This window comes from Spermophilus citellus (assembly GCF_964194105.1).
Source record: "Spermophilus citellus genome assembly, chromosome: 6".
Taxonomy (NCBI): domain Eukaryota; kingdom Metazoa; phylum Chordata; class Mammalia; order Rodentia; family Sciuridae; genus Spermophilus; species Spermophilus citellus.
This window is the reverse complement of record NC_138187.1, coordinates 29,773,462-29,801,390: the sequence shown is the minus strand read 5'-3', so window position 1 is coordinate 29,801,390 and position 27,929 is coordinate 29,773,462. Positions and strand designations below refer to the sequence as shown.

The window sequence follows — 27,929 nt, the reverse complement described above, 5'->3', positions numbered from 1 at the left end:
TTCTTGGCTCCTCTTGGCTGAGACCGTTTTCTCAGACTTCCCTTGTTCTTGCTGACCTTGACAGTTTTGACGAGTACTGTTTAGGTGTTTTGTAGAATGCCCCTCATTTGGGCTTTATTTCACACTTTTCTCATCAGACTGGAGTTATGGGTTTGGGGGATGATGGCCCTTCTCATCACATCACAGGTGGGGTACATATTCAACATGTCTAATCCCATCAGTGTTCACCGTCAGGGCTTGGGGGAGGCCGTGTTTTCTGGGTTTCTTCACTGCAGTTACTCCCAATTGCCCCCTTCCCTAATGTCTTCTTTGGAAGGAAGGCATCTGAGCAGCCTATATGCTTGTTTTACACTTACATCAGCTCCTGTTTTTCTCTAGCAAATTCTGACTCATTGGAGAAATTAATTTTTTACTGAGTCCATATTTTTTCAAACATGTCATTTTTATTTTTATTACACAAACATGGAACATTTCTCCAGTAAAGGCACGACACAAGAAACTAGGACTCTTAATATTTCTTTCATACACTTAAGTTATGGTCCCAATGATGCCTTAAATACAACTATAATAGCCATGATCTGGGAAAGCCTAAAATTATATGCAGCAATAAGGTCAATGGAATTATTCTGAATGCATCTGTTTGTTTCAGGGAAATGTATCAGACGAAAGAGAAAGGATCATTTCCGTTTTCTGTGGAAAGCTTATTTTGAAAAGAACCTGCACATCACACATAATTTCCTCATGATCTTCCTGAATTCCAAAAAGGGAAGCACAATTGCTAACATTATGTTTGTTTTTTTGTCATAGACTATTTTTAGACTGGATAGAATGGCAGAGTGGTTTTTTGCTTTGTGTAGAATTCACACTTCATTGAGACCTGTATAATCACCAGTGTTGAGATAATATATCTCTGGGTATCTGTGTGCTTATCTCTATATATATACCTCCATGTCATAGGACTCGAAGCATATTACGTTTTTGATGTATTTATTAGAGCTGGGATTTCTTTGATGCTGAGTTCTGGATACAAGTAATTATTAAGAGAAAATATGACCTCTTTATATAAGATGGTTCCAGGAAGAACTTGTAGAAAAAACTATGATTACTTAGAATAAGGATATTGTTAAGATGTTATCTATATTATGGAAGCTTTGTGCAATCTCTGACATCATAAGTGAACCTAATATTTTGTGATTATGTTACATTATTTTCCTTTCATCATTTTTTATCTAATATCTTGTCCATGTGTTGTCAACTGGCCACATTTAACACTTCTTGAAAGTAGTTTTCAGCCAGGTGGGATGGTGCATGCCTATGATCTCAGGGATGAGGAGGCTGAGGCAGGAGGATGGCAAGTTTGAGGTCAGCCTCAGCAACTTAGCAAGACCTTATCTTAAAATGAAATAAAATGGTCTGGGGATATGGCTCAGTGGTAAAGTGCCTCTGGTCCAATCTCCATTTTTTTTTTTTTCATTTTTCAATCTGAGTGACTCCAACTTAACTGCCCCCCTTTTTTTAACATGAGTGTTGTGAAAAAATGGGTAATGAGGAGACTGGCCTTATTAGATGCTAAAACAAATGATAAAGCAAAATAATTAGGTACTAGAGAAGATTCAGACAGATAAATAAAAGTGATTAAAGACAAAGACCCAATTTAAATACGAATTTAACAATAAGTTAGCATTTCAAAATAGTTGGGAAGAGTTATTCACTAGGTATTGTTGGGACAGCTGGTTGACCATGGGTGGGAGGGGAGAACTGGCTCCTATTCTACTTCGATCCAAGACTTGAACATAAAAATGAAATCATAAAAATACTAGCCAGGTGTAGTGGCACACGCCTGTAATCCCAGTAGCTCTGGAGGTTGAGACAGGAGGATCACAAGGTTCCAGGCCAGCCTTAGCCACTTAGTGAGATTGTTTCAAAATAAAAAATAAAGGCTGGGGATGTAGCTCAGTGGTTAAGCACCCCTGGATTAAATCCCCAGTATCCTCTCCCCCCCAAAAAATCATAAAAGAACTGTTGAAATCGGTTAATAAGCCAGGCATGTGCCATGCACCTGTAGTTCCTGCTACTTGGGAGGCTGCAGCAGGAGGATTGATTGAGCCCATGAGTTCAAGACTGAGCAATATAGTGAGATCCCCCCCCCACACACACGCACACTGGGAGGAGGAAGGGCTTAACATCCTAATAATTCTGAACTAGAAAAGGTACAAGCACACAAAACTTAGAAACTATAAAAGAAAAATTTCATAACCATAAGAAGGGGCCCCTTCCTATGTTCACGGAGCCACCTTCTGCCCATGGTCTTCTTCACCTGGTCACATCCTGGGAGCAGGCAGGAAGGGGACCAGATAGGGAGAAGCAACAAGGGTCACGGTCCAGAGGCTGCTGCCTTCAAAGTATTTTGGAAGCACAAATTCTGCTTGTATCTTATTTGTCATGACTGCCCTGTTGCTGAATGGGGGAAGAGACAGATTTTTAGTTTTTTTACTTTTCATGTATAAAAAGTGCACAAATTACAGATATAAAACTTGGATTTTCCCAAGGTGAGCATGTCCACCTGGTCAGTAATCCAGAACAATGGACAGAGCACTCACAGCCTCCTTGTACCTCCCCACATGCCCCTCCCATGTCACTAGAGAAGGTATTTTTAATAGGCACATTTTCACTGTAACCAAAACTGAGTTCATGAAAGGAATGAGAACTAAATAACCAGCAATCTGAAGAAGCCATCATTTTGTATATTTGCTCAAAGGCAGTCTTTAATTCTTCTTCCATAATCTTTCACCCTCAGTCCAAGTAATTGTCTTGTCCTTTGAGAGAGAATGGTCCATACTTATATTTTCCACAATTTTATATTGTGAGAAGGGACCAGGAACAACAAGCTGACATCCAAACAGGGTCTTCCATAGCAGAGGGAGCAAAGAGGACGCGCCGAGGGGGTCGCTGACGCTGGCCAGGCCATGAAGACGGACACACCTCAGAGCACTGTCTCAGGGACCCCATCCCTTAAGTGTGGTAAACATGGAAAAATCTGCACTTCAACTCTTTAGAAGTGAGATAAGGTCCAAGTAAGACACGCGTGGCCAAGTCTTGGGTAAGGATTCCGGATTTATTCAGTGTTACAGTTTCATATCGGAGAGAACAGCTTTGACTGTTGTGAATACAGGCAATTTCCTTGGGGCTCCGGTCCTTTTGAAATAACACTCATCTTGTAGAGAGTGGGCGGGGGGAGGCATCTGTCAGCACCCCCCACGGCACTGGCTACGTCACATGCAACAGAAACTACAGATGCGATAAAATGTGGGAGGGCTTTCAGAAAGCAAAGCTCATTCAACGTCAGAGAATTCACACTGGAGAAAAACCATATGCATGTGATGAATGCAAACAAACGACTGTCTTTAAATAGTGCTTGGCACCAGCCAGACATCTGGGAGTTTGCAGCAGAGAGGGGTCCTGGAAGCATAATGGAGGAAGAGGTGGCTTCATCAGAGTCCTGTCCTTGGACAATACCAATGGACTCAAATGGGCCTTATGCTGGTCAGGTGTCATGAATATGGCAGACCGTCTAGGGGTAGCATGGCTGCGGGGACATTAGGTCACCCTGGAGAGAGGCTAATGGGTAGGATCACATGGGCCTGCTTAGCTCTTTCTCATCATTGGGGGATTCACAGGAGAGAGACGCCGTCTTTGAGAGATGAGCGCACTCTAGGTCGGTCATCAGGCTACTTCATGCTGGAGAAAAGTCTTGATGAGCAGCAGTCGGGGGAACAAGTGCCTTTGGTCTCAAGAGTTTCAGAGGCTCTTTGGTGACTCCCAGGGACATGCAGGGCTCACGGAATGCTCTGATGTGTTCATCCTATCACAAGGCAGGGGTTTAAACTTTTTGCTTCATTCACTCCAACCAGGAATTTCACTCCTCTGGTTACAGGATTTTCTTTTTGGGCTGTTCAGCCTGGGGCACAGGCCTGCATGCCTTGTGCAGGAGCACAGTACTGCACGAGAGGGCCGAGGCTCAGTGACAGAAACTGGTAGTCACAACTTCTAAGACTGCAACACATCTGTGGCTGGGCTCCAAAGATTTGAAGAACTTCTATGGGTCACATCTGCACAAGATCATTCAGAGATGGGAAATGGGGCCGGTGGCTTTTCTCAGGGTCTGAATGCAGGGGAACAGTGCACATTGGTAAGACTGGTTAAGAAGATGCCAGTCTAATCTTCATTTTATATTTTTAAAAAGAGTTTCAAAAAAGAAGGGCTAGGGCTCTTGAGTTCAGCTTCCCATTTTTTAAGGGAAGAATGGGTACATTTCTTATGTTAAAAACACACAAAAGAACATGAGAGTTGCACCGGAAGGAAGCTTTCTCCAGTCCTCATTTAGCAATTGCTTCCCCTCCCGCCAATCTAACTCCTCTTCCCAGATGAGCATTCTAGTCGAGCAAAATACCCTCACCTCCATTTTAATCCCCCAATTGCGTTAGAATGACTCAGGTCTTGTGCATTTCTGAGGCCTGGCTTTGCACAGAGAGGACAAAAGTGGAGGAAAAAAGGGGAAGATGGAGGGAGAAGAGATGAGGAATAAGGAAACGGGGCTTGCCAGGGTGGCAACCCAGGGCCGAGAGGGAAATCTTACTCCTTGAGAACCTAAAGCGTCAGGAAGGTCGGCAGGTGGGTGGGTCAGGGCCACGGTTAGTTCCAGGTGCTTAGGCTTCTTTCTGGCTGGTCCGCCGAGCTCCTAGCATCCACCTGGAGTCCTGGGCATCCTTCCCAGAATTTGTCCAACCTACCTACCATTTGTTCAGCTCAACTTCCTGCTCCTCCCATGGCTTCCTGAACCTTGCTTGGGCTTTGGATCTTAGGCATTAAACCCCCCACTGAACTTGATCTTCCTCAAATTCGTTATTGAGCCCCAGTTTAGAAGACTCATGCCCATACATGTGGAAATGTCCTGAATATTTTTCTTTCCTTGTCTGTATCCTATAAGCCCTGGCAGTTGGGACTAACAGCTGTGTGAGCTGTGACAAATCCTGACTTTTATTTCCTGTTGTATGAACAGGACTTCTCATGTTAACACTCAGGGCGAGTCTCCACTTGGAGCTCCAGAAAGAGCCATGTGCTCTAAGGGGCAGCTACGGGGATAGGAATGCTTCAGGCTGCAAGTAGCAGAAATCTGCTTAGAAAATAAGACTTTTAACTTACACAGCAACAATACTGGAAGTAGGTAGTTCCAGGATAGGTATAGTGGCTCAACCATGTCATCAAGGACCCAGGCTCCTTTTGCCTGTCTGCTGTTACCTCTGCATTCTGGCCTCCCCCTTGTGCTTGCTGCCTCAGGGGCTTGGGCAGTCCCTGTCACTTCCCCTAAGTTATTAGCAGAATGAAATAGCAGCCCACTTCTAAGCCAACTGCAAGCAAAGGTAACAGCCAGTGCGGCTGCTGTGGTATCACCTGGGTGAGGCTGGGCCCAGGGAGCCACGGCAACAGGGCAGCTCCGGGGCTGGCGGCTCTGCCTCGGCCTTCTGTCCTGTATGCGCTTGCTCCAAACAAGGCTTGCTTTCCCTCCATGACCTTCTCCACATCACGGCTTGCTTTGTTTCCTTCACTCTTTCTCCTCCAGTGTCACTGTGACTAACACTGGTCCATCCAGGCCCTGCTTGCCCTCATGACACCTGGTCACACACTACCTTTTTTGATTTCTGGCTCAAATTTACAAAAGGAGGAGCCTGACTAGTCTGGCTGCTTCACTTCCATTGTGGGGTCAGATGACTTCAAAAGTCATTGGCCAGCTCCTGTTGGATCCTGGCCCAGTGAATTGTAAGTACACACTGAGGCAGGGTCTCATGATGTGACAGTCACCTGGACAACAGGGGAGGGGGTGGAGGAGGACAGGTGGGGCCTGCAGTGGACAGGAGCAGAGGCCATGGTTCTGAGAGCCTGGACAACAGCACAAGATCAGGCCACTCTCCTGGAGAAAGACCACATCGAAGATGGGGGAGGTTCCAGGAATGTGAGTGAAAAGCCACTTTGGATGTTTTGGCCCCATAGATGCTACCAGGGGAGGGATGGAGGAATCCACCTGGCAGACAGAAGCCGGGCCCCAGGCAGAGCCCCAGCTGGACCATCCCAGCCATCTCCAGAGTGGTCACTCCAGTGGAGGCCCAGACATAGCTAAGCACAAATAAACTGTAATGCCTGACCCCAGCACAAGCACATAACCACAGGGTTTAGTCTGCCGTGAACTGAGACTCCCCCTCTACTGGCACCCTCGGCAGAGGTCCTGTGGCTGCCAGGGGGGGTGCGTGAGGTCTCCCATGAACACAGCTTTCATAAGGACTGAATCGCTTACCACCTCCCGGGCCTGGTCTCCTGAAGACCTTTCTGTGGCTTTGACAGGCTGAAGAAGAGATTGTGGAAACAAGACTATTCCAAGATGGCCAAGGACCGAAAATGGGCTGGCATTCCAGCAAACGGAATTAAAAATCCTACAATGGGGAAACCCCAACTTTTAACAGCACGGGAAGAAATTGGGCTCTAGCTCTAGTTAGTAGTTGCATGACCTTGAGCAAGTGATTCAACCTCTCCACATCTTATTTCCTTCATTTGTAGCATAAAATTAGAAATAAAAATACCTACTACAAAGGGTTGTTGAGAAGATTAAATGGGATTCTGCTCACGGTGTTCTTGGCAGAGCAGGCCTGCGAGGAGACATCACTAGGCTGGCTTGGCAGCTACGGTCCTCGCGATGAGGATGGGTGGGGCCTCTTCACGGCTCTCCATCTAGACTCAACTTCCCAGAAGCCTTGCGCCCTCTGTGAGTGGCCTTTGCCTCCTTCAGGGGGCCCTGGTTTAGGATCCCCCCTCTCCCCCCCAGCCTTTGCTCCTCGGATTATCCACTTCAATCTCTTGTCTTCATAATTTCATAAACTGCCTGGAACAGTTATTACAAGAGAAATTTGAGAGAATATTCTGGAGACTCACTATAAATGACACACCATCTATAAACTTTCAGGTTGAGAGAATATTCTGGAGACTCACTATAAATGACACACCATCTATAAACTTTCAGGCTAGAGAACGTAGAGCTGGTGCCTGGCTGTCCCCTCTGGCCCAGAGGCCAGTGGGTGAGCAGGTGGCCCCTGGTAGGCCCAGGAGGGGCAGCTAGCTAGGCACGCTCTCCTCTTCTCTCCTTAAAGCTCCACAGCCCAGGATAGGCTCACCAAGCCAAAGGTCACCTGGGTAGAAAATGTGTTTCTAGAAAATGCAGTTGCCACCACTAAGGATGATTTTTTACTGTCCCTACAGTTTTAACTTGCTTTAAAGAAAGTTAGTGGAGAACTCCTAGGCTACACAAAAACAGACTTAAGCAGTTTGTCCCATTTTTCAAGGGGGAGAGAGAATTTGCAATTAATAAAAGATAAAGGGACTTTCCTGTACTTTGTGCATGGGACCTAGAATTTAGCCACATACCAACAGGATGATGTACTCACAGGAGGTAGAGAGGACCCAGGTGGGATGAGAGCACAGTCATCCTACCTCTGCTCTCCTTGTTACTCCATGTGCCCTGGCTATCAGGTGTCAGGAGCTAAAGAGTGATTACTCCAAGGCAGACACTCTGCAAACAGTTACCTATTTGCTGAACCAGGCACCTTGAAGCAGGGACAGGCCCAAGACACAGCTCTGCCCACAAGGAGCTCCAAGTTCACGTGGAGGAAGGTCCTGAGCCAGTCATACTTAACCAGGGTGCTGGGATGGGTGGCTTTCCCACCGAATGAATTCTGGCTGTTCCCTGCCTGTCCTTTCCCAGGTTCCTCCCAGGCCCAGCACAACATATGGCAAATAGTTACATCTCTCGGGCACAGCTGAGACAATGGAGACAGATGGCCAGCCACCTGATGGTCTCTGGGGCTACCTTGGCTAGCCTGCCTTGTGGTGTGGGCTGGAAAGGACGGCAGTAAATACAAGGTCACCTTTTGCCCCATGTGACCAGAAGAGAATTTCAGCCATCCCCAAGGAGGAAGCCGCGTCTTCAGCCAAAGGCACGTCCTGGACCCTCTGCTCAGAGGGCGACACCCTAGCCCCATGCAGCTTCCAAGCCCCGCCACGATTCTGAGGTGTCAATGCTTGAAGGTGCTGGGGAGGATCCAAGGGACACAATGTGGCTCTTCTTCAAAGAGTTTTAAGTCTGTTTAAGGAAAAAAAAAAGGGGCATAAATAGACCACGGAGGGCGAGCCCGGCCTGAGTGCTATTCAGCCTTTATGGGCAGTGACTCCACAGGAAGGTGGGGAAGTGGAACTCCAGGTTCCAGCATTCCAGGGAGGCTCCAGGGGAGCTGTGCCATTTGGGGAGGGCAGAGAAAGGGAGTGGGGGGGCAGCATTCCAGGGGCACTGCTGTTCCTGCCAGGCTGCTCCCCTGCCCTCTCCCCTCTGGCTACTGCAGTCAGAGGCTTGAGGGTCCACGCACACTGGTGGAGATCTGTCTCAGAAGCCGGGGCTTGGGACCCTCGCTTCCCAGGGTGCCATCACGGCAGGAGGCTCAGGCTGGGCATACACTGTCAACACACTGTCTCCTGCCAAGGAGAATCCTGGGGCCATGTGAGAGGACAGGGGCTGGGATTTGGAGGAACTTTAAGATAGGGAAGACACAGTTCCAGGAACTGCAGACGCTGAGCCCAACCCTGATCTGCTGGCAAGCACGTGGCCCAGCATATGGCCAGCACTGGCAGGAAAGCAAAGAATCCACAGAGTGAGGAGATCTTTGAATATTATGAATAAGAGAAAATTTCCATTCATCCCCAATTCAGACGAGAGGCTCCCTATGAATAGCACCAACGGGGAAGCTCCGAGGCCAGCACGGGCACATCCGGCACAGAATAAGCGGGAACCTACGTCAGAGCTCCGCTCCGGGGAGTCACACGGGATAACACGCACATCCCGATGAAGGGCTCGACGCTCCCAGAGCGCCCAGGCGCGGACCAATACTGGAAGCCGGAGCTTCTGAATGGATGAATCGGGTGGGGACCGCGAGGGAAATCAGCTCTTATTCATCTGTGGAAGATTCCGCAGGAGAGAGGGCGGATACTCGTCACGGATGACGAAGCTCCCACCTCCAGACAGGGAGGCCAAGGAGGGGCCTGAGGACAACAGCGAGGGGGCCTCAGAGCACCTGTGACCTCAAGTGTCCACACGAGAGGGCACCGCGGGAGGGGCGGGGTTGGAGCATGGTCCGGTTGGCACCTGGGTTTCTAGCAGCAAATGGACTTTGGCTGTAAAGATGTCAGACACCTCTGACAGCCCAGCGGATGGCGTGGTCTACACGCAGGCTCCTCAGGGGCCACTCGCAGGGGAGCCCAGGCTGCACTGGGCAGAGACAGAGCTGGGCGTGGCCTGCCATCACCCTCCTCCCTTGCTTCTCAGCAAAGCCCAGGCTGTGTCAGTCTCAGCCTTAGGAGAGGTCCTGGTGCCTGCACCTTCGAGAATGCTCTGCTTGGCTGGTAACAGGGGAGGCCACCTCCCATCCCTGGGTGGTGACTGCTGGCCCGCTCCCCCGGCTGCTGCTCTCACTGGCCCACTCATCACCAGACAGCCACCTTTAGAGAATTTGCTCTTCCCAGGGCCTGGTCCCATTACTTGTCTGAGATCCAAGACAGGGAAGAAGGAGGCATGAGTGGCAGGTGACCTGGGCCACCTAGGGGAAAAAGAGGGAGGTCAGGAAACAAAGAGCAGCCCTGAGATGACAGGGGTGTCTGTGTTACAAGGATCCAGAAGGGGGCTTAGGCAGGGGCAGCGCTGGGAGGGAGGGACAACTGTGACTCCACGGCTGTCTCCTGTGTCAGGCTGCATGTGATTTGTCACTGGACCCTGAAGAATGAGTGCCACTGTCTCATTACTTTGCAAATATAATAAGATAGGCCCAGCTGGTAAGTGGCAGTTAGATCTGTCCTAGGCCAAATCCCTCCGTCTTTTCATCACTGTAAGAGACACACTGGTCCTTCTGCAACACTGTCCCTGGGGATCTAGTTCCCATATCTTAGGGGACAGTGAGGGGCACTGGTGGGCCTCGAGGACAGGGGGAGGAAGGAGAGAAACGGGCTAGCTTTTGCAGACTCTGCCTCGGGAACACAAAGGCTCTCCTAGCCATCCCCCAGTCCCTGGAGCACCAGGCGCTGTGCTGAGGAGACAGATACGGGAGGGAAACCAGACCATCAGGGTCTCTACCCTCACGGAACTTCCTCTCCAGAAGGAGGCAGACAGTGAAGTATGTTCTGCATTTTTAAAGAGGAAGCCTGGGCCTTGCAGAAGCGCGGAAGAGAACTCTGTGACTTGCGGGGCTGAGAAAGACTTCTGGTGAAGTGCTGGCGAAAGCCTGCCAGGGAGAAGCCTGTGGGAGGGTCTGCTGCTGACAGGGCAGAGTGACAGCAGCCGGAAGAAGGCCAAGGTGGGAGGGGAAGGAGAGAGCGGGGAGCCCAGACTGGTCCTGGGAAGCCAGGGCAAGGTGGTGGGGGTGCTGAGGTACATGGCATGGCCTGAGCAGCTTCGTCATTTCTCTTCCTTGAAGCCCAAGGCTGTAAGATGAGGGGAGACCTATATGGTGTCAAGTTCTAAGAGTGAGCCTATGAATTCTTTTCCTCATAAAGCAAGATTTCCAACAGGTGCAGTGAGCAGAATAAAGTCAGGAGTGACTGGGTGACCCTGATACAGCGTTGCTAGATCCTGTAACCAGCCAAGACCCATCTGGGGAGGAAGGGTTGGTGCTAGGGTCTCTGGTCCACGATCACGGACAAACATCCCCCCCTTGTGGCCACGAGTGGCACTGCCCTCAAGAGCCCGAGGGTGGTGGAGGCTCCCTGGCAGAGAAAGGGACCTCCTCTAGCTCACAGGCTGCAAGCCCAGTGAGGTCCTGCCAGGCTGCAGGGGCTTGTGGACCTAGAACATTCCCTACCTTCCTCTTTTAGAGAAATATAACTAATGGGCACACACACACACACTTACATAGGTATAAACACTCAGAAAAAGTGTTTGAAAGATACTTAAAGTGCTAGCAGTGATTCTTTCCAAAATGGGACTAAATCTTCACTTACCTATGCATTTTAAAATCACGCTGTGTTGAGCATGATTTTGTTGACAGTAGGAAAAATGAAGAGCAGAAGTGAGAGAAAAGCAGCTCAAGACGGAGCGAAGGAGCCCGGGAAGCACCTGGCTCCTTGCCAAACCTGCTCATCACAGAATGCACATTCAGGGCCTGGGGTTGGGGACTGGGTTTACAGAGGAACACTGCCCACTGTGCCTCTCTGTCATGTCCCTTGTGCCCCTCCAGCTCACACACACCCCACCTGTCCTGCTGAGTGAGGGAAGGGGACGACCTCTGACGTGCAGTCCTGGAAATGTTTCTGAACCTCTCTGAGGTTCCAGGATGTCCTTTCCTGAGTTTCCAGGGAGAACAAATAAGCTATAAAATGTGCTGTGAAGATGCCGCACAGGCACAGATTGGGCTCCACCTGAGAACTGGGCGGAGGGAAGCATACCTGCCAACTTCACCTGCAAGCTGGGATCAAGTGGAGATCACGTGGGTGACCTCCCATTACACCTGCTGCCCCTTGAAACTGGGGCTGGACTTCTCTAACCCACATCAGTCCCTTTCAGTAACTCACTAGGTGACACTCTCAGCTCAGCCACTAAGAGGGTGTCCTGGTTGTGACTCCCCTGCTAGGGAAGTGCAGGCTGGCTGGGGTCAACCTCTTCCCTCAGGGTGGGCCTGCTGTGGCGCTGGGCCAGGTGCAGTCCAAGGTGCGGGAGCGATACCAGGGCATGGACTGCACATACTCACTGCACCTGGGACACAGCTGGGCAGATGGAGGGGGACAGTTTTTTGAAGCTACCTCAGCAGCCCAGCCCCAGGGAAGAGGCTTGAGGTTCACACTGTGCTTCTGCACCACTGAGCCTGGGGGGGCAAGGCTCACAGCCTTCTTGCCAAAGCACTGGCTTATGGTGTCTCTTTACCATGTCTCCCATGTCTCTGGACTTTTTTTTTTTTTTTTTTTTTGGTACTGGAGATTGATCTCAGGGGCACTTGACCACTGAGCCACATCCCCAGCCCTATTTTGTATTTTATTTAGAGACAGGGGGTCACTGAGTTGCTTAGCACCTCACTGTTGCTGAGGCTGGCTTTGAACTCAGGATCCTCCTGCCTCAGCCTCCTGAGCTGCAGGGATTCCTGACGTGCACCACTGTGCCTGGCATGTCTCTGGACATCTAAAATGCTTGCCTAAATGGCTGCAGCTGAGAGTTGAGACTATGGTGAGCTTGGAATTTCCCTACAGTTCCAAATGGGGTGTTTTGGGGTGGCTTATATGAAAATTTTGCGTGTTTCCCACCCTCCAGGTAACTGCTGGGGGTGTCACATATGGGCCTAGTGAAGACCTTTCCCCCACCACAGGCTTGCTGGCTTCTCTCCCTGGGCAAGGGGGATGCCCCTGGGAGGTGCTGCATCTCCCCTGTCCGGTGACAGCCAGCTACCTGTCAGGGCCACAAGCTTACACCCGAGGGGCTTCTCTCCCCTGCAGCACTCTGATAACGGCAGTCTGCTCAGACCCTGGCTCCTTGTGTGAAAGCAACGCTCTCTGCCTGTGCCACGCTCCTGACCTGGAATGAGGATGCTCACCTGGCTGCAGGCTACCTCTTGTCCCTGTCACAGCATATGCCTTCTCTCTTCTGCTGGAAGGTCTTGTCTTGGGGAGGAGAACTGCTTGGCTTCACTTCTGGGAGAGTCCCCAATGCCAGCTGAAGGTTCTGGAACATTCTGAGGCATTTCCTAGTGCCCACAGGGTCTGCGTGAGGTCCCTCATGGGGATCATCTTTCAGAAAGTCCCTGATGGGAGGGGAACTCCTTGTTCTCAGTCCTGAAAACAGAAAATTCAGTCGAACTTTATTTTTTTGAGACGGGATCTTGCTACATTGCCCAGGCAGGTCTTGAACTCGATCTCAAGTGATCCTCCCACCTTAGTGTCCTGAGTATCTGGAATACAGGTGTGAGCCACCTTACCCCAAAGGAAATTCAAATACACCTGTTTCATGTGCAATAAAAGACCATAAAAGCCACGTGTACTATAGATGGATTAAACTCATTATAGCCTAGAGTACAATGAGAGCTAAGAATATCCCTAGGTGCAGGGGCACAGGTGTGTAATCCCAGCCTACTCAGAAGGCTGAGGCAGGAGGATCCAAGTTGGCAAGATCCTGCCAGTAATAAAAATGAAAAGGGCTGGGGTACTCGTAGCTCAGTGCCCTGGTTCAATTCCTAGTACTGGGGTGTGCGCGGAGGCTGCAGTCAAGTCCTTAGTGACCACATTCAGCAGGCTGTAAATGTCACATGTGAGATTAGAAGTCACTTTCATTTTCTTTATGAGTCACATTTTCATTTTCTTATCTGTATCTTCTATATACAAGGAAAAACCACAAATCTCATTTTTTCATTTCGCAAGTCTGGGGAGAGGATGAGGAAGAAGCAGGGGACAGAGTGGGGGCAGGCAGGGAGGGGCAAGGTCCGGGAGGAGTAACTGGGCTCTGTGGCCACAGGAGTGGGCAGAGGGTGTGGCTGGCAGGTCTGAGGAGGCTGCGAAGGGGGGCTGGTTGAGACCTCCAAGAGTCCTGGGCACCTCCAGAGCAGTAGGAAGGCAGGAGCTGTAGCCCAGGGCGGGCGGGGAACTGAGGGAGGTCACAGAAGGAGCAAGGCAGGGAGGGGGAGACAGCTGGGCTCAAGGCCAGGTCCTGCGATGCACAGGAACTCAGGACGAGACCGAGTGATGGAAGCTGCCCTTTCCTGTGTGTGCCCTGCAGTTTGCAGAGTGCATCCTCACACAGAAACTGAGGCTCAGAGAAGTGCAAGAAGTTGCCAGATTGCCCAGCTAGTACCCATGGGGCCAGGGCCTGCTGCCAGCCAGTGCCGGTGCCCATGTGGCTATACTTTGCTGGGTGATAAAGGTCAGCAGGGCCAGAGCCAAGGGGGCCAAAGTCCCTTGACAACCAGAAAAGCCCAGACATCACTGATGACAACCAGGAGGGCCCGGACATCACCAATGACAACAGATGCTGGTCCCAGCACTGGAGCAGAGGGATCAGGTGATCACCATCAGATCTGTCCTGAGGGTGAGGCAGGTTAGCCAGGGTGGCTGCAGGGCGCTCGCTAGGGCGAGCCCGCCCAGAGGTGTCCCAATAGCTTATCAACCCACTCATGCACTCTGTTCCCCTACCTCTGTGTCACATGGGCCCTAATAATGACAGAAGACTAGAACTTGTACAATGTGTCAATTATCTCTATGGTCAAGCCACACCCCAAAGCGAAAGAACTTCAAGCCCCCTGGCGTAGGCTCCATGGACACATCCAAATCTGGCTCATGTTGACTCGTGGTTCCTGATGCTCAGGCTGAGACCAGTGGGGGCTGCTGACCCGGAACGGGAAGCCCAGGGTTTTCACCAGTCTTTGCCCTGAGTGTTCAGAGTCTGCTCAGGAAGGGAGCACCGAGTGCCGAGCACTGGCAGCAACAGAGACCAGCTGTCGGGCAACCTCCATGGACGAGGAGACAGAGCTCGCCCTGCCTCTCCCTGTTCAGGTCTCTTCTCTTCATTCTCGACCCCTCCCTCTCCCTGCAGCAGGACCCCCTCCTTATTCCCCCAAAAGAGGCGAGATATTCCCCAGGGTTCCCTTCAAGCCTTGAGTACAGACTTTGTGGAGGCGAGAAGGGGAGACGGTATTATCAGTGGAAGTCCTGATAGTCCCCACCACGGAGTGTGGCTTGACTAAGAAGCTACCAGAAGACAATTCAGAGGAGCTCAATGTTGTCCTCACTGTAACCTTTCAGGGAACAGAGGGCACCGGTGCTTGTGGGTAACTGAGGAGAGGGCTGGCAGTCTCCCAAAGACCTCAGCGCCTCTCTGGTTCTGGACCTAAGGTCTGGTGCTAGTTGATGACCACGCTCGGCTCCAGCACAGGTCTGCAAGCTGGGATGTTCTGGCCTGCTTTTCTACACAGGAGGTCCCAGAAAAGGGACAAAGACCCCTGGAGGATTTTGTCCCTTACCGTGAGCTCCAAGGGGGTGAGGCTCCCAAGATCCACATCCGAACAATGTCTGCCCTGGCGGAGGATTCTGGTGCTCTTGTGCCATCTGTCCCAGAAAAACTCCTGTTCTGGAGACAGTGAAGAAAACTGGAGAGCTGAAGGAAAGAAAAGTGAGTTGTTTTTTGTTTTTCTTTTAAGAAAATTTCTGTTTAGATCCCTCTCCCCCAGTGTGTTTCTTTAAAAACTACTATCTGGTTTGAAAGCAATATCTATTCATTGCAAAAAATAATGTTACTTCCTTATAAAAACACACAAAGAATGGGCTGGGAGTGACACTCAAGTGTAGGGCAGGTGCTTAATAGTATGAGGCCCTGGGTTGACCCCAGCATTCCTCCAAGAGTACAAAAGGACTGTCCTTCATGATCCTATTTTGTATTTAAATTAAATTTGATTAAACTTTTGATAAAAGTCATAGTTGTATAAACAAAGTAGCTTTATTTTAAAGAAAATTGAATTTGGCTATACTGATACGATGACTATATTTCCTGGATTTTCCCATAAATGCTCTAATATAAAATATTCTATCTAGTTGTTCCCAAAAGATATCAAAACAGTCCAGAAACTGAATGCAAATGACCTTCCCAAGAGGGCTTCTAAGGCTGGAAACAAGCATCCAAATTCTGTTAGATCACTCATATTGAGTTTTCTATTGTGTAACTGACTGTCCTAGACATAGCAGCTTAGAGCAACCAACACTTATTATCACACAGTTTCTGAGCATTGGGAACCTGGGAGTGGCGGAGCTGGGTGGTTCTAGATCAGGATTCCTTAGGAGATTAAGGCTAAGATGTCTGCTGAAGCTGAGAATTTTTGTAAACTTTGGATCTGTGTCCCCGTGGATAACAAGTTTGGTAAGAACACAGTGGAAGTGGAAGGATAACAGACCTCAGGGCCTTAGGGCTAGTCTCAAGGAATACAGAGGGTGTACTGAAGCCCTCATAGATGAGGAGCTGTGGCGAAAGCCTGTCAAGAAACAGAAAACCTGAACTTGATTCTGTATTGGGAAAGGAGAATATGTATTTTTGTTTCTGTAGAGAATTTAAAAAATTGAATGGTTTAAATAATGTAAAAGAAGCATACCCAGGGGCTGGAGCTGGAGCTCAGTGGTAGTGCTTGCCTCACATGCATGAGACCCTGGGTTCGATCCCCAGCATCACATAACAAAAAAAATGCACAAGTAAAAATAAAGATATTGTGTCCATCTACAACTAGAAAAATTATTTTTAAAAAAGAAGCATACCCAGATAAAAATGGCATGGGGTGGGGGTGGCGCTGGGAAATTACCAAAGTCAAATTTATGCCCCCAAAGTAAAACAGAAGAGCTAAGAACAGAGAAAAGGTGTTGGATCGAAACAGATTTGGGGCAATATGTGGTGGCACACTCCTGTTATCCCAGAGACTTGGGAGGCTGAGGTAGGATCATGAGTTCAAAACCAGCCTCAGCAGCTTAGAGAGGCCCCAAACAACTCAATGAGACCCTGCCTCTAAATAAAATATTAAAAAGGGCTGGGGGTGTGCTCAGTGGTTAAGTGCCCCTGGGTTCAATCCCTAGTACCAAAAACAAAAACAAAAACAACCAAACAATAGATTTGGTGTTAGTTTTCTTTAGAGGCCTAACCCTCTTTTCACAAATTATTTTGTTCTTCTCCTGCTTGTCCTGCTCACTGTGCTCTGTACCTCCTTCCAGCATGAGTCCACCTCTTTCATTGCCCAGATTTGCTCCTTGCCCTGGGCCTGGGGCTCCTGGGGCCAGATGGGCCACAGCTCCGTGATGGGCTCCTTTTATGCCCTCCTACCTCAGCCATTCGGGCAGAGCACAGCTTCTTGGGCCATTACAAACCGTCTACAGCTGTTGGTGCCAGCTCTCCTCTGCAAGAATTATTCTGTGGCTGCCTGCCCCCCACCCTGACTCCAGTCCCGTGGTATTTTTTCCTCCACCATCAAAACTCTATCCTACTTTTGAGGAACCTGAGAGACCAAGGACACGGTGCAGTACTCCCATTGCTATGACCACTTTTGAAAGAAAAGTCCCCAAGGAGGCTCACTTGTGCCATGGCAGGGTCAAGTTTCAGAGAAGCTCCTCTTGAATTCCTTTGTTTTCCAGAGACTTCCTGAAACACATAGAATACTTTTTTTTAAAATTAAAAAAAAAATCCGTTGGTTATGGAAATTCTTCCATCTCACCGAAGCTGGGAACTCTCACTTGCCCGCCACCTGGTTTCAACAGCAATTCATTTTCTGCCATCCTTATTTCCTCCATGACAGACACTCCTGTGTGCCTGGAGTGTTTTAAAGGAAATTCCAGACATCAGACCTTATTCTTCCCAATGAATAACTCATATGGAGCACTGGCAGATAAGGATTAAAATGATACTTTATATTAAAAAGCATTTTGATGTAATGAGAGAAGAGAGAATAGTTTTATTTTTTGTGGTACTGAACCCAGGGTGCTCTAGCACTGAGTTGCATCCCCCAGCCTTTTTTATTTCTTATTGTGAGACAGGTCTCACTAAGTTGCTGAGGCTGGCCTCAAACTTAGGATCCTCCTGCCTCAGCCTCCTGAGTAGCTGGGGTTACAGGCATACATCGCCAGCCCAGAGAGAGAAAGTTTAGTGATCTTGGTGTATCATGGTTAGCTCCAACAATGACCAACACCTAGACAAGTCTCTTTCCTTTATTCTCTCCCCTTCTCCCATTTTTGAAGCATTTTGGAAGCCAATATGACATTTCATTCATAAGATCTGCAAATATGTGCCTCTCAGGCATTTTCTTTTATTTTTAAAGCATAACTCCCAAAGTATTACGACTAAACAATTGAAGAAATAATTCCTTAATATCATCAACAATGTGCACGTCCCTGATTTAAAACAATCTTGGCTGTTAGAATCGCGATCCTAATAAAGTCCACATGTTGCACGTGGCTGAAAAGCCTCTCTCGCTCTCTTTTTAAATTTTGTATTTATTTGTTGAAATACTTCAGTTGCGTGTCCTTAGAATGGAGTGACACTCAACAAAAGTTTGAGCGCCTGTTCTGCGCCACGTGTTGCGCTCAGGCTGCAGCCAAAGGTGCGAGCGCACAGCCGCGGCCTGGTCTCCGCTGGGGCAGATCCCTGGCTCTTTCAGACCTCCCCTTCCGTAATGACGGGCACGGGGTGAGGGTGCGTGGAGGCGCCACTCACCGCCTCGGGGCAGCCCCTCGGGTGACCAGGAGCCCCACTCGGGGCTTCTCAGCTGGGGAGCCTGGGCGGGCCGGGGCTGAGCGATGCCGACGCCTGCCCTTCCCCAGCGGCCTCCGTCCCTGACCCGGCCTCCCGCGCAACCATTCCGGGTTACAGGCCGAGGCAGCGCAGGAGGCCAGAAGGGCCTCACCGTCCGAGGGCTGGCCGCCAGCGCGCAATGGCCAGTGGCGAACGCTAACGGCAGCCGCTCGTCCTCCGGGCGCGCGCCCGGCCCCCGCGCAACTACAACTCCCAGAGTCCCCGGCGGCGAGCCGGTTACCACGGAGACGGGCGGGGCTCGTCGGCTCTGTGGTCGTTGGTGGCCTGCTGGTCGCCGGGCACAGACCCTTCCTCAACCCCGGGGTTTCAAAACGGGCTGTCCCCGCCCCTCGCCACGCGGCCGTTCTGCTGCCCGAGGAGACTGGACTCGTGCGGAGGCCGAACTACATCTCCCAGAATGCTCCAGGCGCACGCCACTCCGGTCGCGTGTGGTTGCCACGGAAACCAGCGCCGGGTCTTTGGAGCTCCTGAAGCCCCCCGGAAGAGACGAGCAGGAGCCCGAGAAGCAGGCTAGAGGATGGAATGGGACGTCTGGCAGCGCCCTCTACCGTTCGCATTTTGCTTCCGCAGACGCTCGGGGGAGGGATGCGCACAGTCTTAGTGGAAGGTCAAGCGACCCTGTCCCAACAACTATGGGAGGTGTAGTCATTGATTATGGGCCACCACCTGCGACAAGCCAGAAACGCCCAGGATAGGGGATGCAACCCGCCACCAGCCCTCTTAATCACTCACTCTCAAGTATATTTGACCTGACTTCCTGCCTCCCTCTGACCCCCTTATGCAGGAGTATTCCGATGGCCCTACATCTCATTTACTGATAGCTTAAAGCCATTGCCATTGTTTTCTTTTTTCAACAGCTGCACCCAAAAGAGTGATAAATTCCAAATGCAGTTGGATTTGCAAGTTATAATCTTGAGAAGCACTTGAAATAGGTTTGTATGTGTAGAAACCAAGTTCCTAATTTTCTATGATAAAATTAGCATGATTAACATTTAATTCCTCTGAACAGAAAACATCATAACATGATATAGGTGTCTCCTGGGCTTTTGAAGTCACACAGAAGAAAAAGGGTTGTTCTTTATGAATAAAATATTTATCACAAAACTGCAGTGAGACTATACTTGTTACTTTTAATTCACACAACACCTTCAATGATCTACAATTAGGTCTGAGCCAAAGAGTAAATCTGCATTGAGGATTTAGAGACCATATTCTTATAGCTTATCTAATGAACAAGTAGAGGGCAGAAAGATAAATGAGGTGCTGCTTGCTTCAAAGCATCCAGGACTTTCCTTTTGAAATAGGACAGTTGGCAGACATGACATTCCCACTGGCTTAAAACTTTTGTAGGAAGAACAGCCCATATCATAAGTGTAGAGAATTATTTAACTGATAACATTTAGAAGTCATGTCAAAGCTATGTAATTTATTCCTAACATTCAAAACAGAGTTTCCTCCCTCCTCCTTAATCATATTTTTAAAGCATGGAATCATTCATTTCTTGCCTAAGGAAAGAGCACATCTCATGATAAAGCACCAACCAAGGCCAGGATATTCATGTAATTCTCAACAATTAGGTGTGGAAGGCCAAAGTCAAGACCTACAACCATATTCCAGAGTAATTTTCTCAAATGGCACAGTACCCAGTTTCCTTTTTAATCAGGAGTACTGATGTTTAAATTAACTCCTAGCCTCAATTAGCAGCAAAACTATTCTTATGGCAATTTAGTGTACCTTGCAGATATCAGAGTCTCCCAGTGTCCCACACAGAGTTTAATGATCTCCAAGGACTTTGCTTGAACAACTTTATGATATGGATATTCGGGTTACAATGTAAGCATAATCTTTACAATGGCTAAAGCTTCAGAACACAAACTGGTCATTGGATTGGTCGGAGGACATGTGCTAGTTCTACCTGCAAGATACTTGCAAACCACCATCAGGCTGGGCTCCACTTCAAATATGGTTATTATCTCCCTTAACCATCCTTCTGTTATTGCAGTATGTGTTAGTCAGCTGCTCACTGCTGTAACAAAATACCTGAGATCATCAATTCATGGTGTTAGATCATCAAGCCTATGGTCAGTTGGCCACATTGCTTTTGGGCCTGTGGCCAGGTAAGATATCATGGAAGGAGTGGGAGGTGGAGCAAATCCGTTCACCTCTCGGAGGCAGAGAAGTGAAAAAGAGAAAGAGACTGGGGGGGCTGGGGATGTGGCTCAAGCGGTAGCGTGCTCGCCTTGCATGCGTGCGGCCCGGGTTCGATCCTCAGCACCACATACCAACAAAGATGTTGTGTCCGCCAAGAACTAAAAAATAAATATTAAAAATTCTCTCTCTCTCTCTCTCCTCTCTCACTCTCTTTAAAAAAAAAAAAAGAAAGAAAGAGACTGGGGTCCTATAATCCCCTTACAGGGTGCACTCCAGTGACCTAAAACCTCTACTAGGACTACCTGTATATGGTCCCACCACCTTCCAATGGCACCAAGATGAGGAATGTTCCCCTTTGGGAATATTTTAGATCCAAATTACAGCACTGTGGTTGATGTTGCTTTACGAGTTTTAATCCCAGAGGAAGACACTCTCAGCATATTCACTGGTGGGATCAACTGCCCAGTTACTATAAGTCAGTGGAAAGAGCAGAGGCCTGGGATCCAGGCCTGCCTCTGTCCCTGACTTGCTGGGTCATCTTGAACTAATCATTTGTCATTTTCAGAATAGGCTGAATAATGACCCCTGAAGATATCAGGTCCTAATCCTTGAAATGTTTCTTTGTTTGGAAAAAGGATCTTTGCAGATGTGATTAGGTCAGGGATCATGAGATGAGATTATTCTGGATCATGTGGGTGGCCCCTAAATGCAATGATAAATGTCCTCATGAAGCCAGCTTGAAAGACACACAGAGAAGGCAAAGTGGAGGCGGAGTGTGGAGAGGTTTGAAGGTGCTGGCCTTGAAACCAGAGCTAAGAAGCCACAAACCAAAGAATGACAGCAGACACCAGAAGCTGCAAGACACAGATCTCCCCTAAGAATCGAGAGGGAGTGTGGTCTCGGTGGCACCTTGATTTGGACTCAGTGATACTGATTTTGGACTTCTGGCTTCCAGAAGCATGACAGGAGCCTTGACATTGCAGGAGTGGAGACAGTTGATTCTTGTGATTCATGTAGTTTGTTCTACGAAGTCGCCAAGCATGCTGATCCAGTGAATCCTGAACACTGCTCTCAGGGGAAGCACAGGATTAGGTCCCGACAAACCTCTACCACAATAGTTTCAGCAGTTGATTGATATGTAATCTGATTTATGTGTGTTTTAAAGATACTTTATTTAACATATTGTTGGTTCATTAACATTGAATTCAACAGCACTGTAACTCATGCTAAAGGGACTGTCTAACCCATGTGTTCTCTCCCTGAGAAACGCCACAGCTTTCCTGAATCTAGGAACACTAGATGACACTTTAGCACTGAGCTTGGGGCCATTTCAAAAGTGAAATCACCAACAAAAAGCTCGAAAATTGTGAGAACATGGCCCTACATCGACCACGAAAAGGACATATTACGAGAGCCAAGAGAAGAGAGCAGGAGCGTCCCTTGAACCCTGGAGTAACCTCAGCTGGGAACAGTCGTGTGCTGCAGTGATTCAAATTTTAGGCCACATTATGTGTGTCCCAAACAATGGAGAGAGCATCACAAGTTTTGATTTAGGGGTTGCAAATAAATTTTAATGAACAGGGGAATTCTTGAATACAGAACCCATGATCAAAGACAACCACACCCCTGTTTGATATCATAAGTAACCCAGGTCCTCTCATTAGCTGCGGGGTGGGAGCCTGTGAAATTAATACCCACTACAGAAAATAAAGAGTCTGCCTTTTTTTCCCTTCTTATCTAAAATGTAGTACTTATGTTTTTGATCTACCTGTTTAGAAAAATCGAATTTAACCTCCACAAGGGCAAGGAATTTTGTGCTCTATCATGCTGTACTTCAGCAACAGCCAGAATAGCACCTTACACATAGTAGATGCTCAGCTAGTTGGAATTTGTTGAGTGAATCAAGGAATAAAAATCGCAATTGAACTGAGACTCATGGACGAAACTGTGACAGTTACAATTCCACAGTTTTTATAACTTTACATATGTGAAGTTTCCCAGTTTAATTTTCTAGCTCTTTGGAAAGGTCTGGGGCTAGGGAAGCAGAATTCAGACATAGAATTTTCTCCACTGACCTAAGGATGGAGGATGGATGTTCTGAGTCAATTCTGGCTGAATGGTACCTTGTAACAGACGAGGAAAATTTCTTCTCTAGTCACAAGGAGAAGAGAGCATCAGTAGCTGGATAAAGTTTGTGTTCTGGACGAGGAAGCAGCTGATGTCATTTGGGAGATGGAGGTCCCAGGCGAGGTAGCTAGGTAATAATCAACATCTCCTCCCTGTCTCTGCTCTCAGACACTGAGTTGACGACGCTTTTTAAATACTTTGTGAATTCCATCCGGATCTCCTCAGGGTCCTCCTCAAGATTGGAGTGCACCAGCTTCAGCTTGCTCAAGGGTGGCGCTGAGAAAGGAGAATAAGATGAATGAGTGGACTTGGAATCTTTTCTAGCTCCCAAGGGACCTGAGACTTGCTTAACTTTCTAAAAGTGCTGAATACTTCCTGAGTTGTTTTCCGGGATCACTTTGTCACCTCTGCTGTGTACATGTCACAGGTGAGTTGGAGGTTTTTCTTGGGAAAAGGCCTCTCAAGAAAGACTGTCCCCTGTGGGACCAATAAATGGCCCACACCAGGTTTCTCCCCATCTTTGCGTCTACCTGCTGTGAAAGTGCCCATCCCTTGCCTCGATGGAAGGATGGACCTTCCATCCTGGCAGTTCCGATGGACACGGTGAAATCGACAAAGGCCTAGGCGTGGCCAGTGTGCAGTAAGCGCACATAGCTGCTGGTTTCAAAGACACTGCCTCACACAGGTGCGTGGGACATCTGCGGCAAAAGGCGGAGGTGAAACCCCAGCCTTCTTACACAAAGACGGGTTCCCCATGTCTCCTCCCGAGCCCGGTTTGTGATGTGCAATCAGTAGGCACTGGGTGTCCTGTAGGAGCTGCTGGTGGACGAAGCAGGAGTACCACATCTCGATCTCCTTCAGGTGGCTCGGCATGTCAGCGTTGAAGACAATCACCACCCCGTGGGCGTCCTTCATCAGGGCCGGCCAGCAGGACTCGAACCTGCAACACAGAAAGGGAGTCGGAGCAGGAGTCGGGGCATCCTGGACTCTAGCTGGGCACTTTGTTTTAATTTTTATTTTGTGAAACCAGGTTCTTGCATAGTCCAGGCAAGTTTCTCATCACTGAGCTACCTCTCCAGCCCTCATGATCACTTTAAAAATAGCTCAGTATTAATAATTGATCGGTGACTTCTAATTATATCATAACTCAATTGCTAAAGCATATAAAGCAATGTATGTGACCAAATAACTCATCAAGCCCCTCATGCATCCTGGGAACCAGGCAAGGCCTGATTCCATGGAACCTGGTGGGCACTGTGTGTGTGTATTTTAGCTGGGGATGGAACCCAGGACCTCGTGCATGCTAGGCAAGCCCTCTGCCACTTGTCCCAGCCTGGACGAAGTAGACCTTCTTTAAAGGAAACATACTGGGGCTGGGATTGTGTCAGCGGTAGAGCGTTCGCCTAGCATGGGTGGGACCCAGGTTCGATCCTCAGCACCACATAAAAATGAAGGCATTGTGTTGTGTCCATCTACGCCTAAAAAAATAAACATTAAAAAAAAAAGGAAACATACTTAGAATCGCCGCCACAGTCCCAGAGCTCGAACTCACACCTCGCACTTTTGTTGTTGCTGGTAACATGTGGGTTCTCAAATTCCAGGATCCTAAACATAAAAACAGTAGCAACAACACCACTATTTAGGAGGCATTACCCTTCTGGAAGGGCCAATAGCACGCAAAGTCACAGATGGGTGACGGTTGGTGACTTTTTGGGGTGCAGATAGGGTAGAGCTCACCTTACTCCCTGTGTGGGGTTGTATTCAGTGATGTCAGAAGATTCCGTCAGGAAGTTGGCCAAAACGGTTTTTCCACTCTGTGAAAATGACAGAAGAGTAGAAACAGCCCTGAGGTCACCAGGATAGAGGGCCCTCTGCTGTTTTGCTCTGGTGTGCTGGGCATGGCCTGGCTGGGAATATGGGGAGCACGGGAGGCCAGTGCTCCCTCTGCTGCTGGGGATCCCACCCTCACTTGAGTTTCCTGGCTGACTCTCAGTTACCTTATCTGACAACAGAAAAAAATCACCAGTGTGTCTCTCTCCATGCCTGCTCCTCTCCACATTTTTAGGGAATCAGTCTGTTACAGACACAAGGCTCAAGGTCACAAAGAAGATCAAGGTCAAAGCTAAGTCCCAGGTCTGGGGATTCCTGGCTGATTGCACCACAATCTCAAAGCAAGCTGTTTTGGGCTGGGGCTGTAGTTCAGTGGTAGAGCGCCTGCCTTGCATGTGTAGAGGCCCTGGGTTCAATCCTCAGCACCACATAAAAATAAATAAAGATACTGTGTGTTTATCTACAACTAATAAAAATATTAAAAAAAATCTGTAACTCAAAGCAAGCTATTTTTCCTTAGAACATAAGTAATTGATATTCCTATAAAAATAAAATCAACCCATCAAGAAAACCGCCTTAGCTGGGCCCAGTGGCACATGCCTATAATCCCAGCGACTTGAGGCTGAGACAGGACGATTGATTGAGAGTTCAAAGCCAGCCTCAGCAAGGGCGAGGTGCTAAGCAACTCAGTGAGACCCTGTCACTAAATAAAATACAAAAAAGGGCTAGGGATGTAGCTTGGTGGTCGAGTCAATCCCCAGTACTAAAAAAAAAAAGCTGTTTCAGGAAAAAATACATATAATCCAAGGAAAAAAAAAAAAAGAAAACAGCCTTCTGATCCCTCTACCTAAACCATCCCTATGTTCAACCCATTCCCTCCTTAAAATTATGATGTTTTTCAGATCTTCTCTGTATTTGCATAATTCATTGAACAAATACTACATATGCATAAATATAAAATGATTTTTTCTCCCCCCAAATTATTCTTCAGAAGAAAGGCAATCTCTTACACTTGAGTTCTTATTTAAAAACCTCTCCAATTATGCCCCGCTCTCAGTTACTTTATATCGAACAACTGCTTGGCTAGAATGACCTGGATCAGAACTAGTTTGCAAGGCCTGGAGAAATCACTTGGTAGAATCAAAAACCTGAGAGTTGAGGGGAGGGCACACTGTCTTTAGAATGCAGCCTCACAAATTAAATACCAGATAAAATAACACGGTAAGTGGCTTCCTTGTGGAGATCATGTTTATTTTTAGGATGAATAAATATAGTAAATGGTCTGAGGTTATAGGAATGAGTCCTGGGGCCTGAATACATTTCCAGGAAGAGTTTCATAACATTGATTTTTTTTTTTTAAATGCTGCGTCTTAAACAACTTAGATGAACAGAAAAATAATATGCGTTGGCAATCACGTTAAATTATGCAAAACAAGTGGCTCAAGTCATGAAGATAAGCCAGGTGTCAAAGGCTCAGATTAGAAGCTTGAATAAAACTGTGTCATCCAGTGAATGGAATCAAATAAAATTTTCAAATTAATATATATCCTCATGGGCCTTTACAGGTATATCATACATACACATGACTATATGAATACATTAAACATGGGAGAAGTATATGAGAATGTTTCATCTATGTCCTTAAAGTTTATATATATAAGTTGGCCAAAGCCAATTTGAGCAGGGATGGGTTCTCATGAGAAAAATGAAGAAACTGCCCCGTTGGGCATGTGAAGTATTTTTTAACCTATCCTAACACTACCTATTAGCAATCTTAAACTTCCCTGTTAGTTTGGTTGGGTAAACAAGTCCCATCTGTTTGTTTTCATGTGTCACTGTGATTATGAGGTTGAACATCTTCTTACACTTACCTGGCAATTTTATTTCCCAATTTTATTTGTGTGCAGCACTTTGGCTTGAATTCCTATTGAACTATTTCTCTTTTCTTTACTGATTTTTAAACTTTCCTTGCATGTCCTATTAATGTAAGTTTTAAATACTCACCCCAGGTTTTAACTTAGCTATCATTTCTTTTAAGCCTTTTTCATTTGGGGGGCTTTGCTTAAGACCTTTCCTAACTGCAGATTGAACACATCTCTTTCCATATATTCACCTATGCATCGACAGTGCTTATCCCTGTGTGTGCCCTGGACCAACAGCACCACCAAAATCCAAATTCCTGGTCCCTCCTGGACTTAATCAAAACCCTGGGGCTGGACCTGAAAGATGTGACACAAGACCCAGGCTATGGTTTCAAAGATGCCACTCACTACCGTGGGCCTTCGGGCCTCGGCAACTCAAGGTTCCCCTCCATCGCCGCCTTGGTGAGGATCAAGATCTGGAGGCGCCCAGTTCCTGTGAGGCGCCCGTCGGGGTGGGGGCTTTGGGACCGGGTTGCCACCTCCTGGGGGGCTGCCTGAGCAAGGCACAGACCCGGGGGCGGCCCCGCGCTCGCTCGGGCCCCCCTCGCCGCCGCCCCGGCTGGCCTCACCTCACAGGGCCCCACGAAGAGGATCTTGGCCTTCAGCATCGCGGTCCGCCCGGCAGCCCCCAGCTCGCGGTAGGAACCCAGCAGAGCGAGCTTGCAAGCTGCCGCGCTGATTGGCTGCCTTCGTTTCCATGACGACCGGGAGCGGCCCGCAGGGGCCGACGGGACACTGCCAGTTCCCAACGCGCAGAGCGCAGGAGCCAAGGGGCGAAATCCCGGCCGCGGGAGCGGTTCTGCACCCGCGGCCCAGAGCTCGCCAGTCCCTCTTGTCGTGGCAGAGACGCGGAAAGTGGAATCGCAGGGCCTTAACTCCTCCCAGTCACCGTGCGCGGTCAAACAGACCCCGAGGCCGATGAGCTGGCCTGGAACCAGGCCTCTGACCCCCTCATCACTCTGGCTGGTGCTGCCCACGTTGGGAGGGGGTTTACACATCCCTGGGCCAGCCTAGGAAGTCAGGAAACGCGACTCTGAGCTCTGTAAAGGGCGACACCGCTCACCATTATTCCAGTGATCTGGGAGAAACCAGAAGAGGAATGCCCTGGCCATTAGGGCAGGGGCCTGAGAACGTTGCTGCTGAATTCAGTCCTTAGGTCCGTCTTAAATCACGGTGCCCGGCCATTTTAGTTTCATAGATAATGCACTTGCATTTTTTTTTTTTCCATAAATAGTGATCATTCACTTCCGCTTCGTGGGGTGCTATCTCTTGTTTTACTGTTTCGCTTGGCTCACCTGCCTGACCCTTGACATCGCTTCCTTCCTTCCGTACCACTTGAAGTTTTCATTCCAGTGAAGAGATAGACAACAAGAGAACTCCTGATAGGAGTTCGTGATAATCTATGGTGCATCCTTCAGTATTTTTCTCCATACATCTTAGACATCCCCGTTCTACGCAGATCTATATCTCTGTCGATCTGGAAGAGCTTGCTAAAACACGACTAT

The 27,929-nt window shown here is 48.5% G+C and overlaps 1 protein-coding gene and 1 long non-coding RNA gene across 4 annotated transcripts; both read right to left on the bottom strand.

Moving 5' to 3' along the window:
* Positions 1–463: 463 nt before the first annotated feature.
* LOC308651882 lies at positions 464–18,567 on the bottom strand. 3 transcript variants are annotated; one of them, XR_014022681.1, is made up of 6 exons: positions 18,296–18,567; positions 17,162–17,227; positions 15,078–15,211; positions 12,663–12,900; positions 6,637–8,185; positions 464–4,162 (listed from the first exon to the last, which is right to left on the bottom strand). It is a non-coding gene; the product is annotated as an uncharacterized lncRNA (long non-coding RNA). The 3 variants fall into 3 exon arrangements; XR_014022682.1 differs by having other exon boundaries at positions 7,971–8,185; XR_014022680.1 differs by having other exon boundaries at positions 464–8,185.
* A 3,932-nt stretch (positions 18,568–22,499) lies between these two features.
* On the bottom strand, positions 22,500–27,273 carry IFT22 (intraflagellar transport 22). Its single transcript, XM_081299455.1, has 5 exons — positions 26,994–27,273; positions 24,410–24,486; positions 24,188–24,277; positions 23,410–23,612; positions 22,500–22,948 (listed from the first exon to the last, which is right to left on the bottom strand). Exons 1-5 carry the CDS (start codon positions 27,030–27,032, stop codon positions 22,800–22,802), a joined length of 558 nt encoding a protein of 185 aa, XP_081155581.1. The 5' UTR covers positions 27,033–27,273; the 3' UTR covers positions 22,500–22,799.
* Between the last annotated feature and the right edge of the window lie 656 nt (positions 27,274–27,929).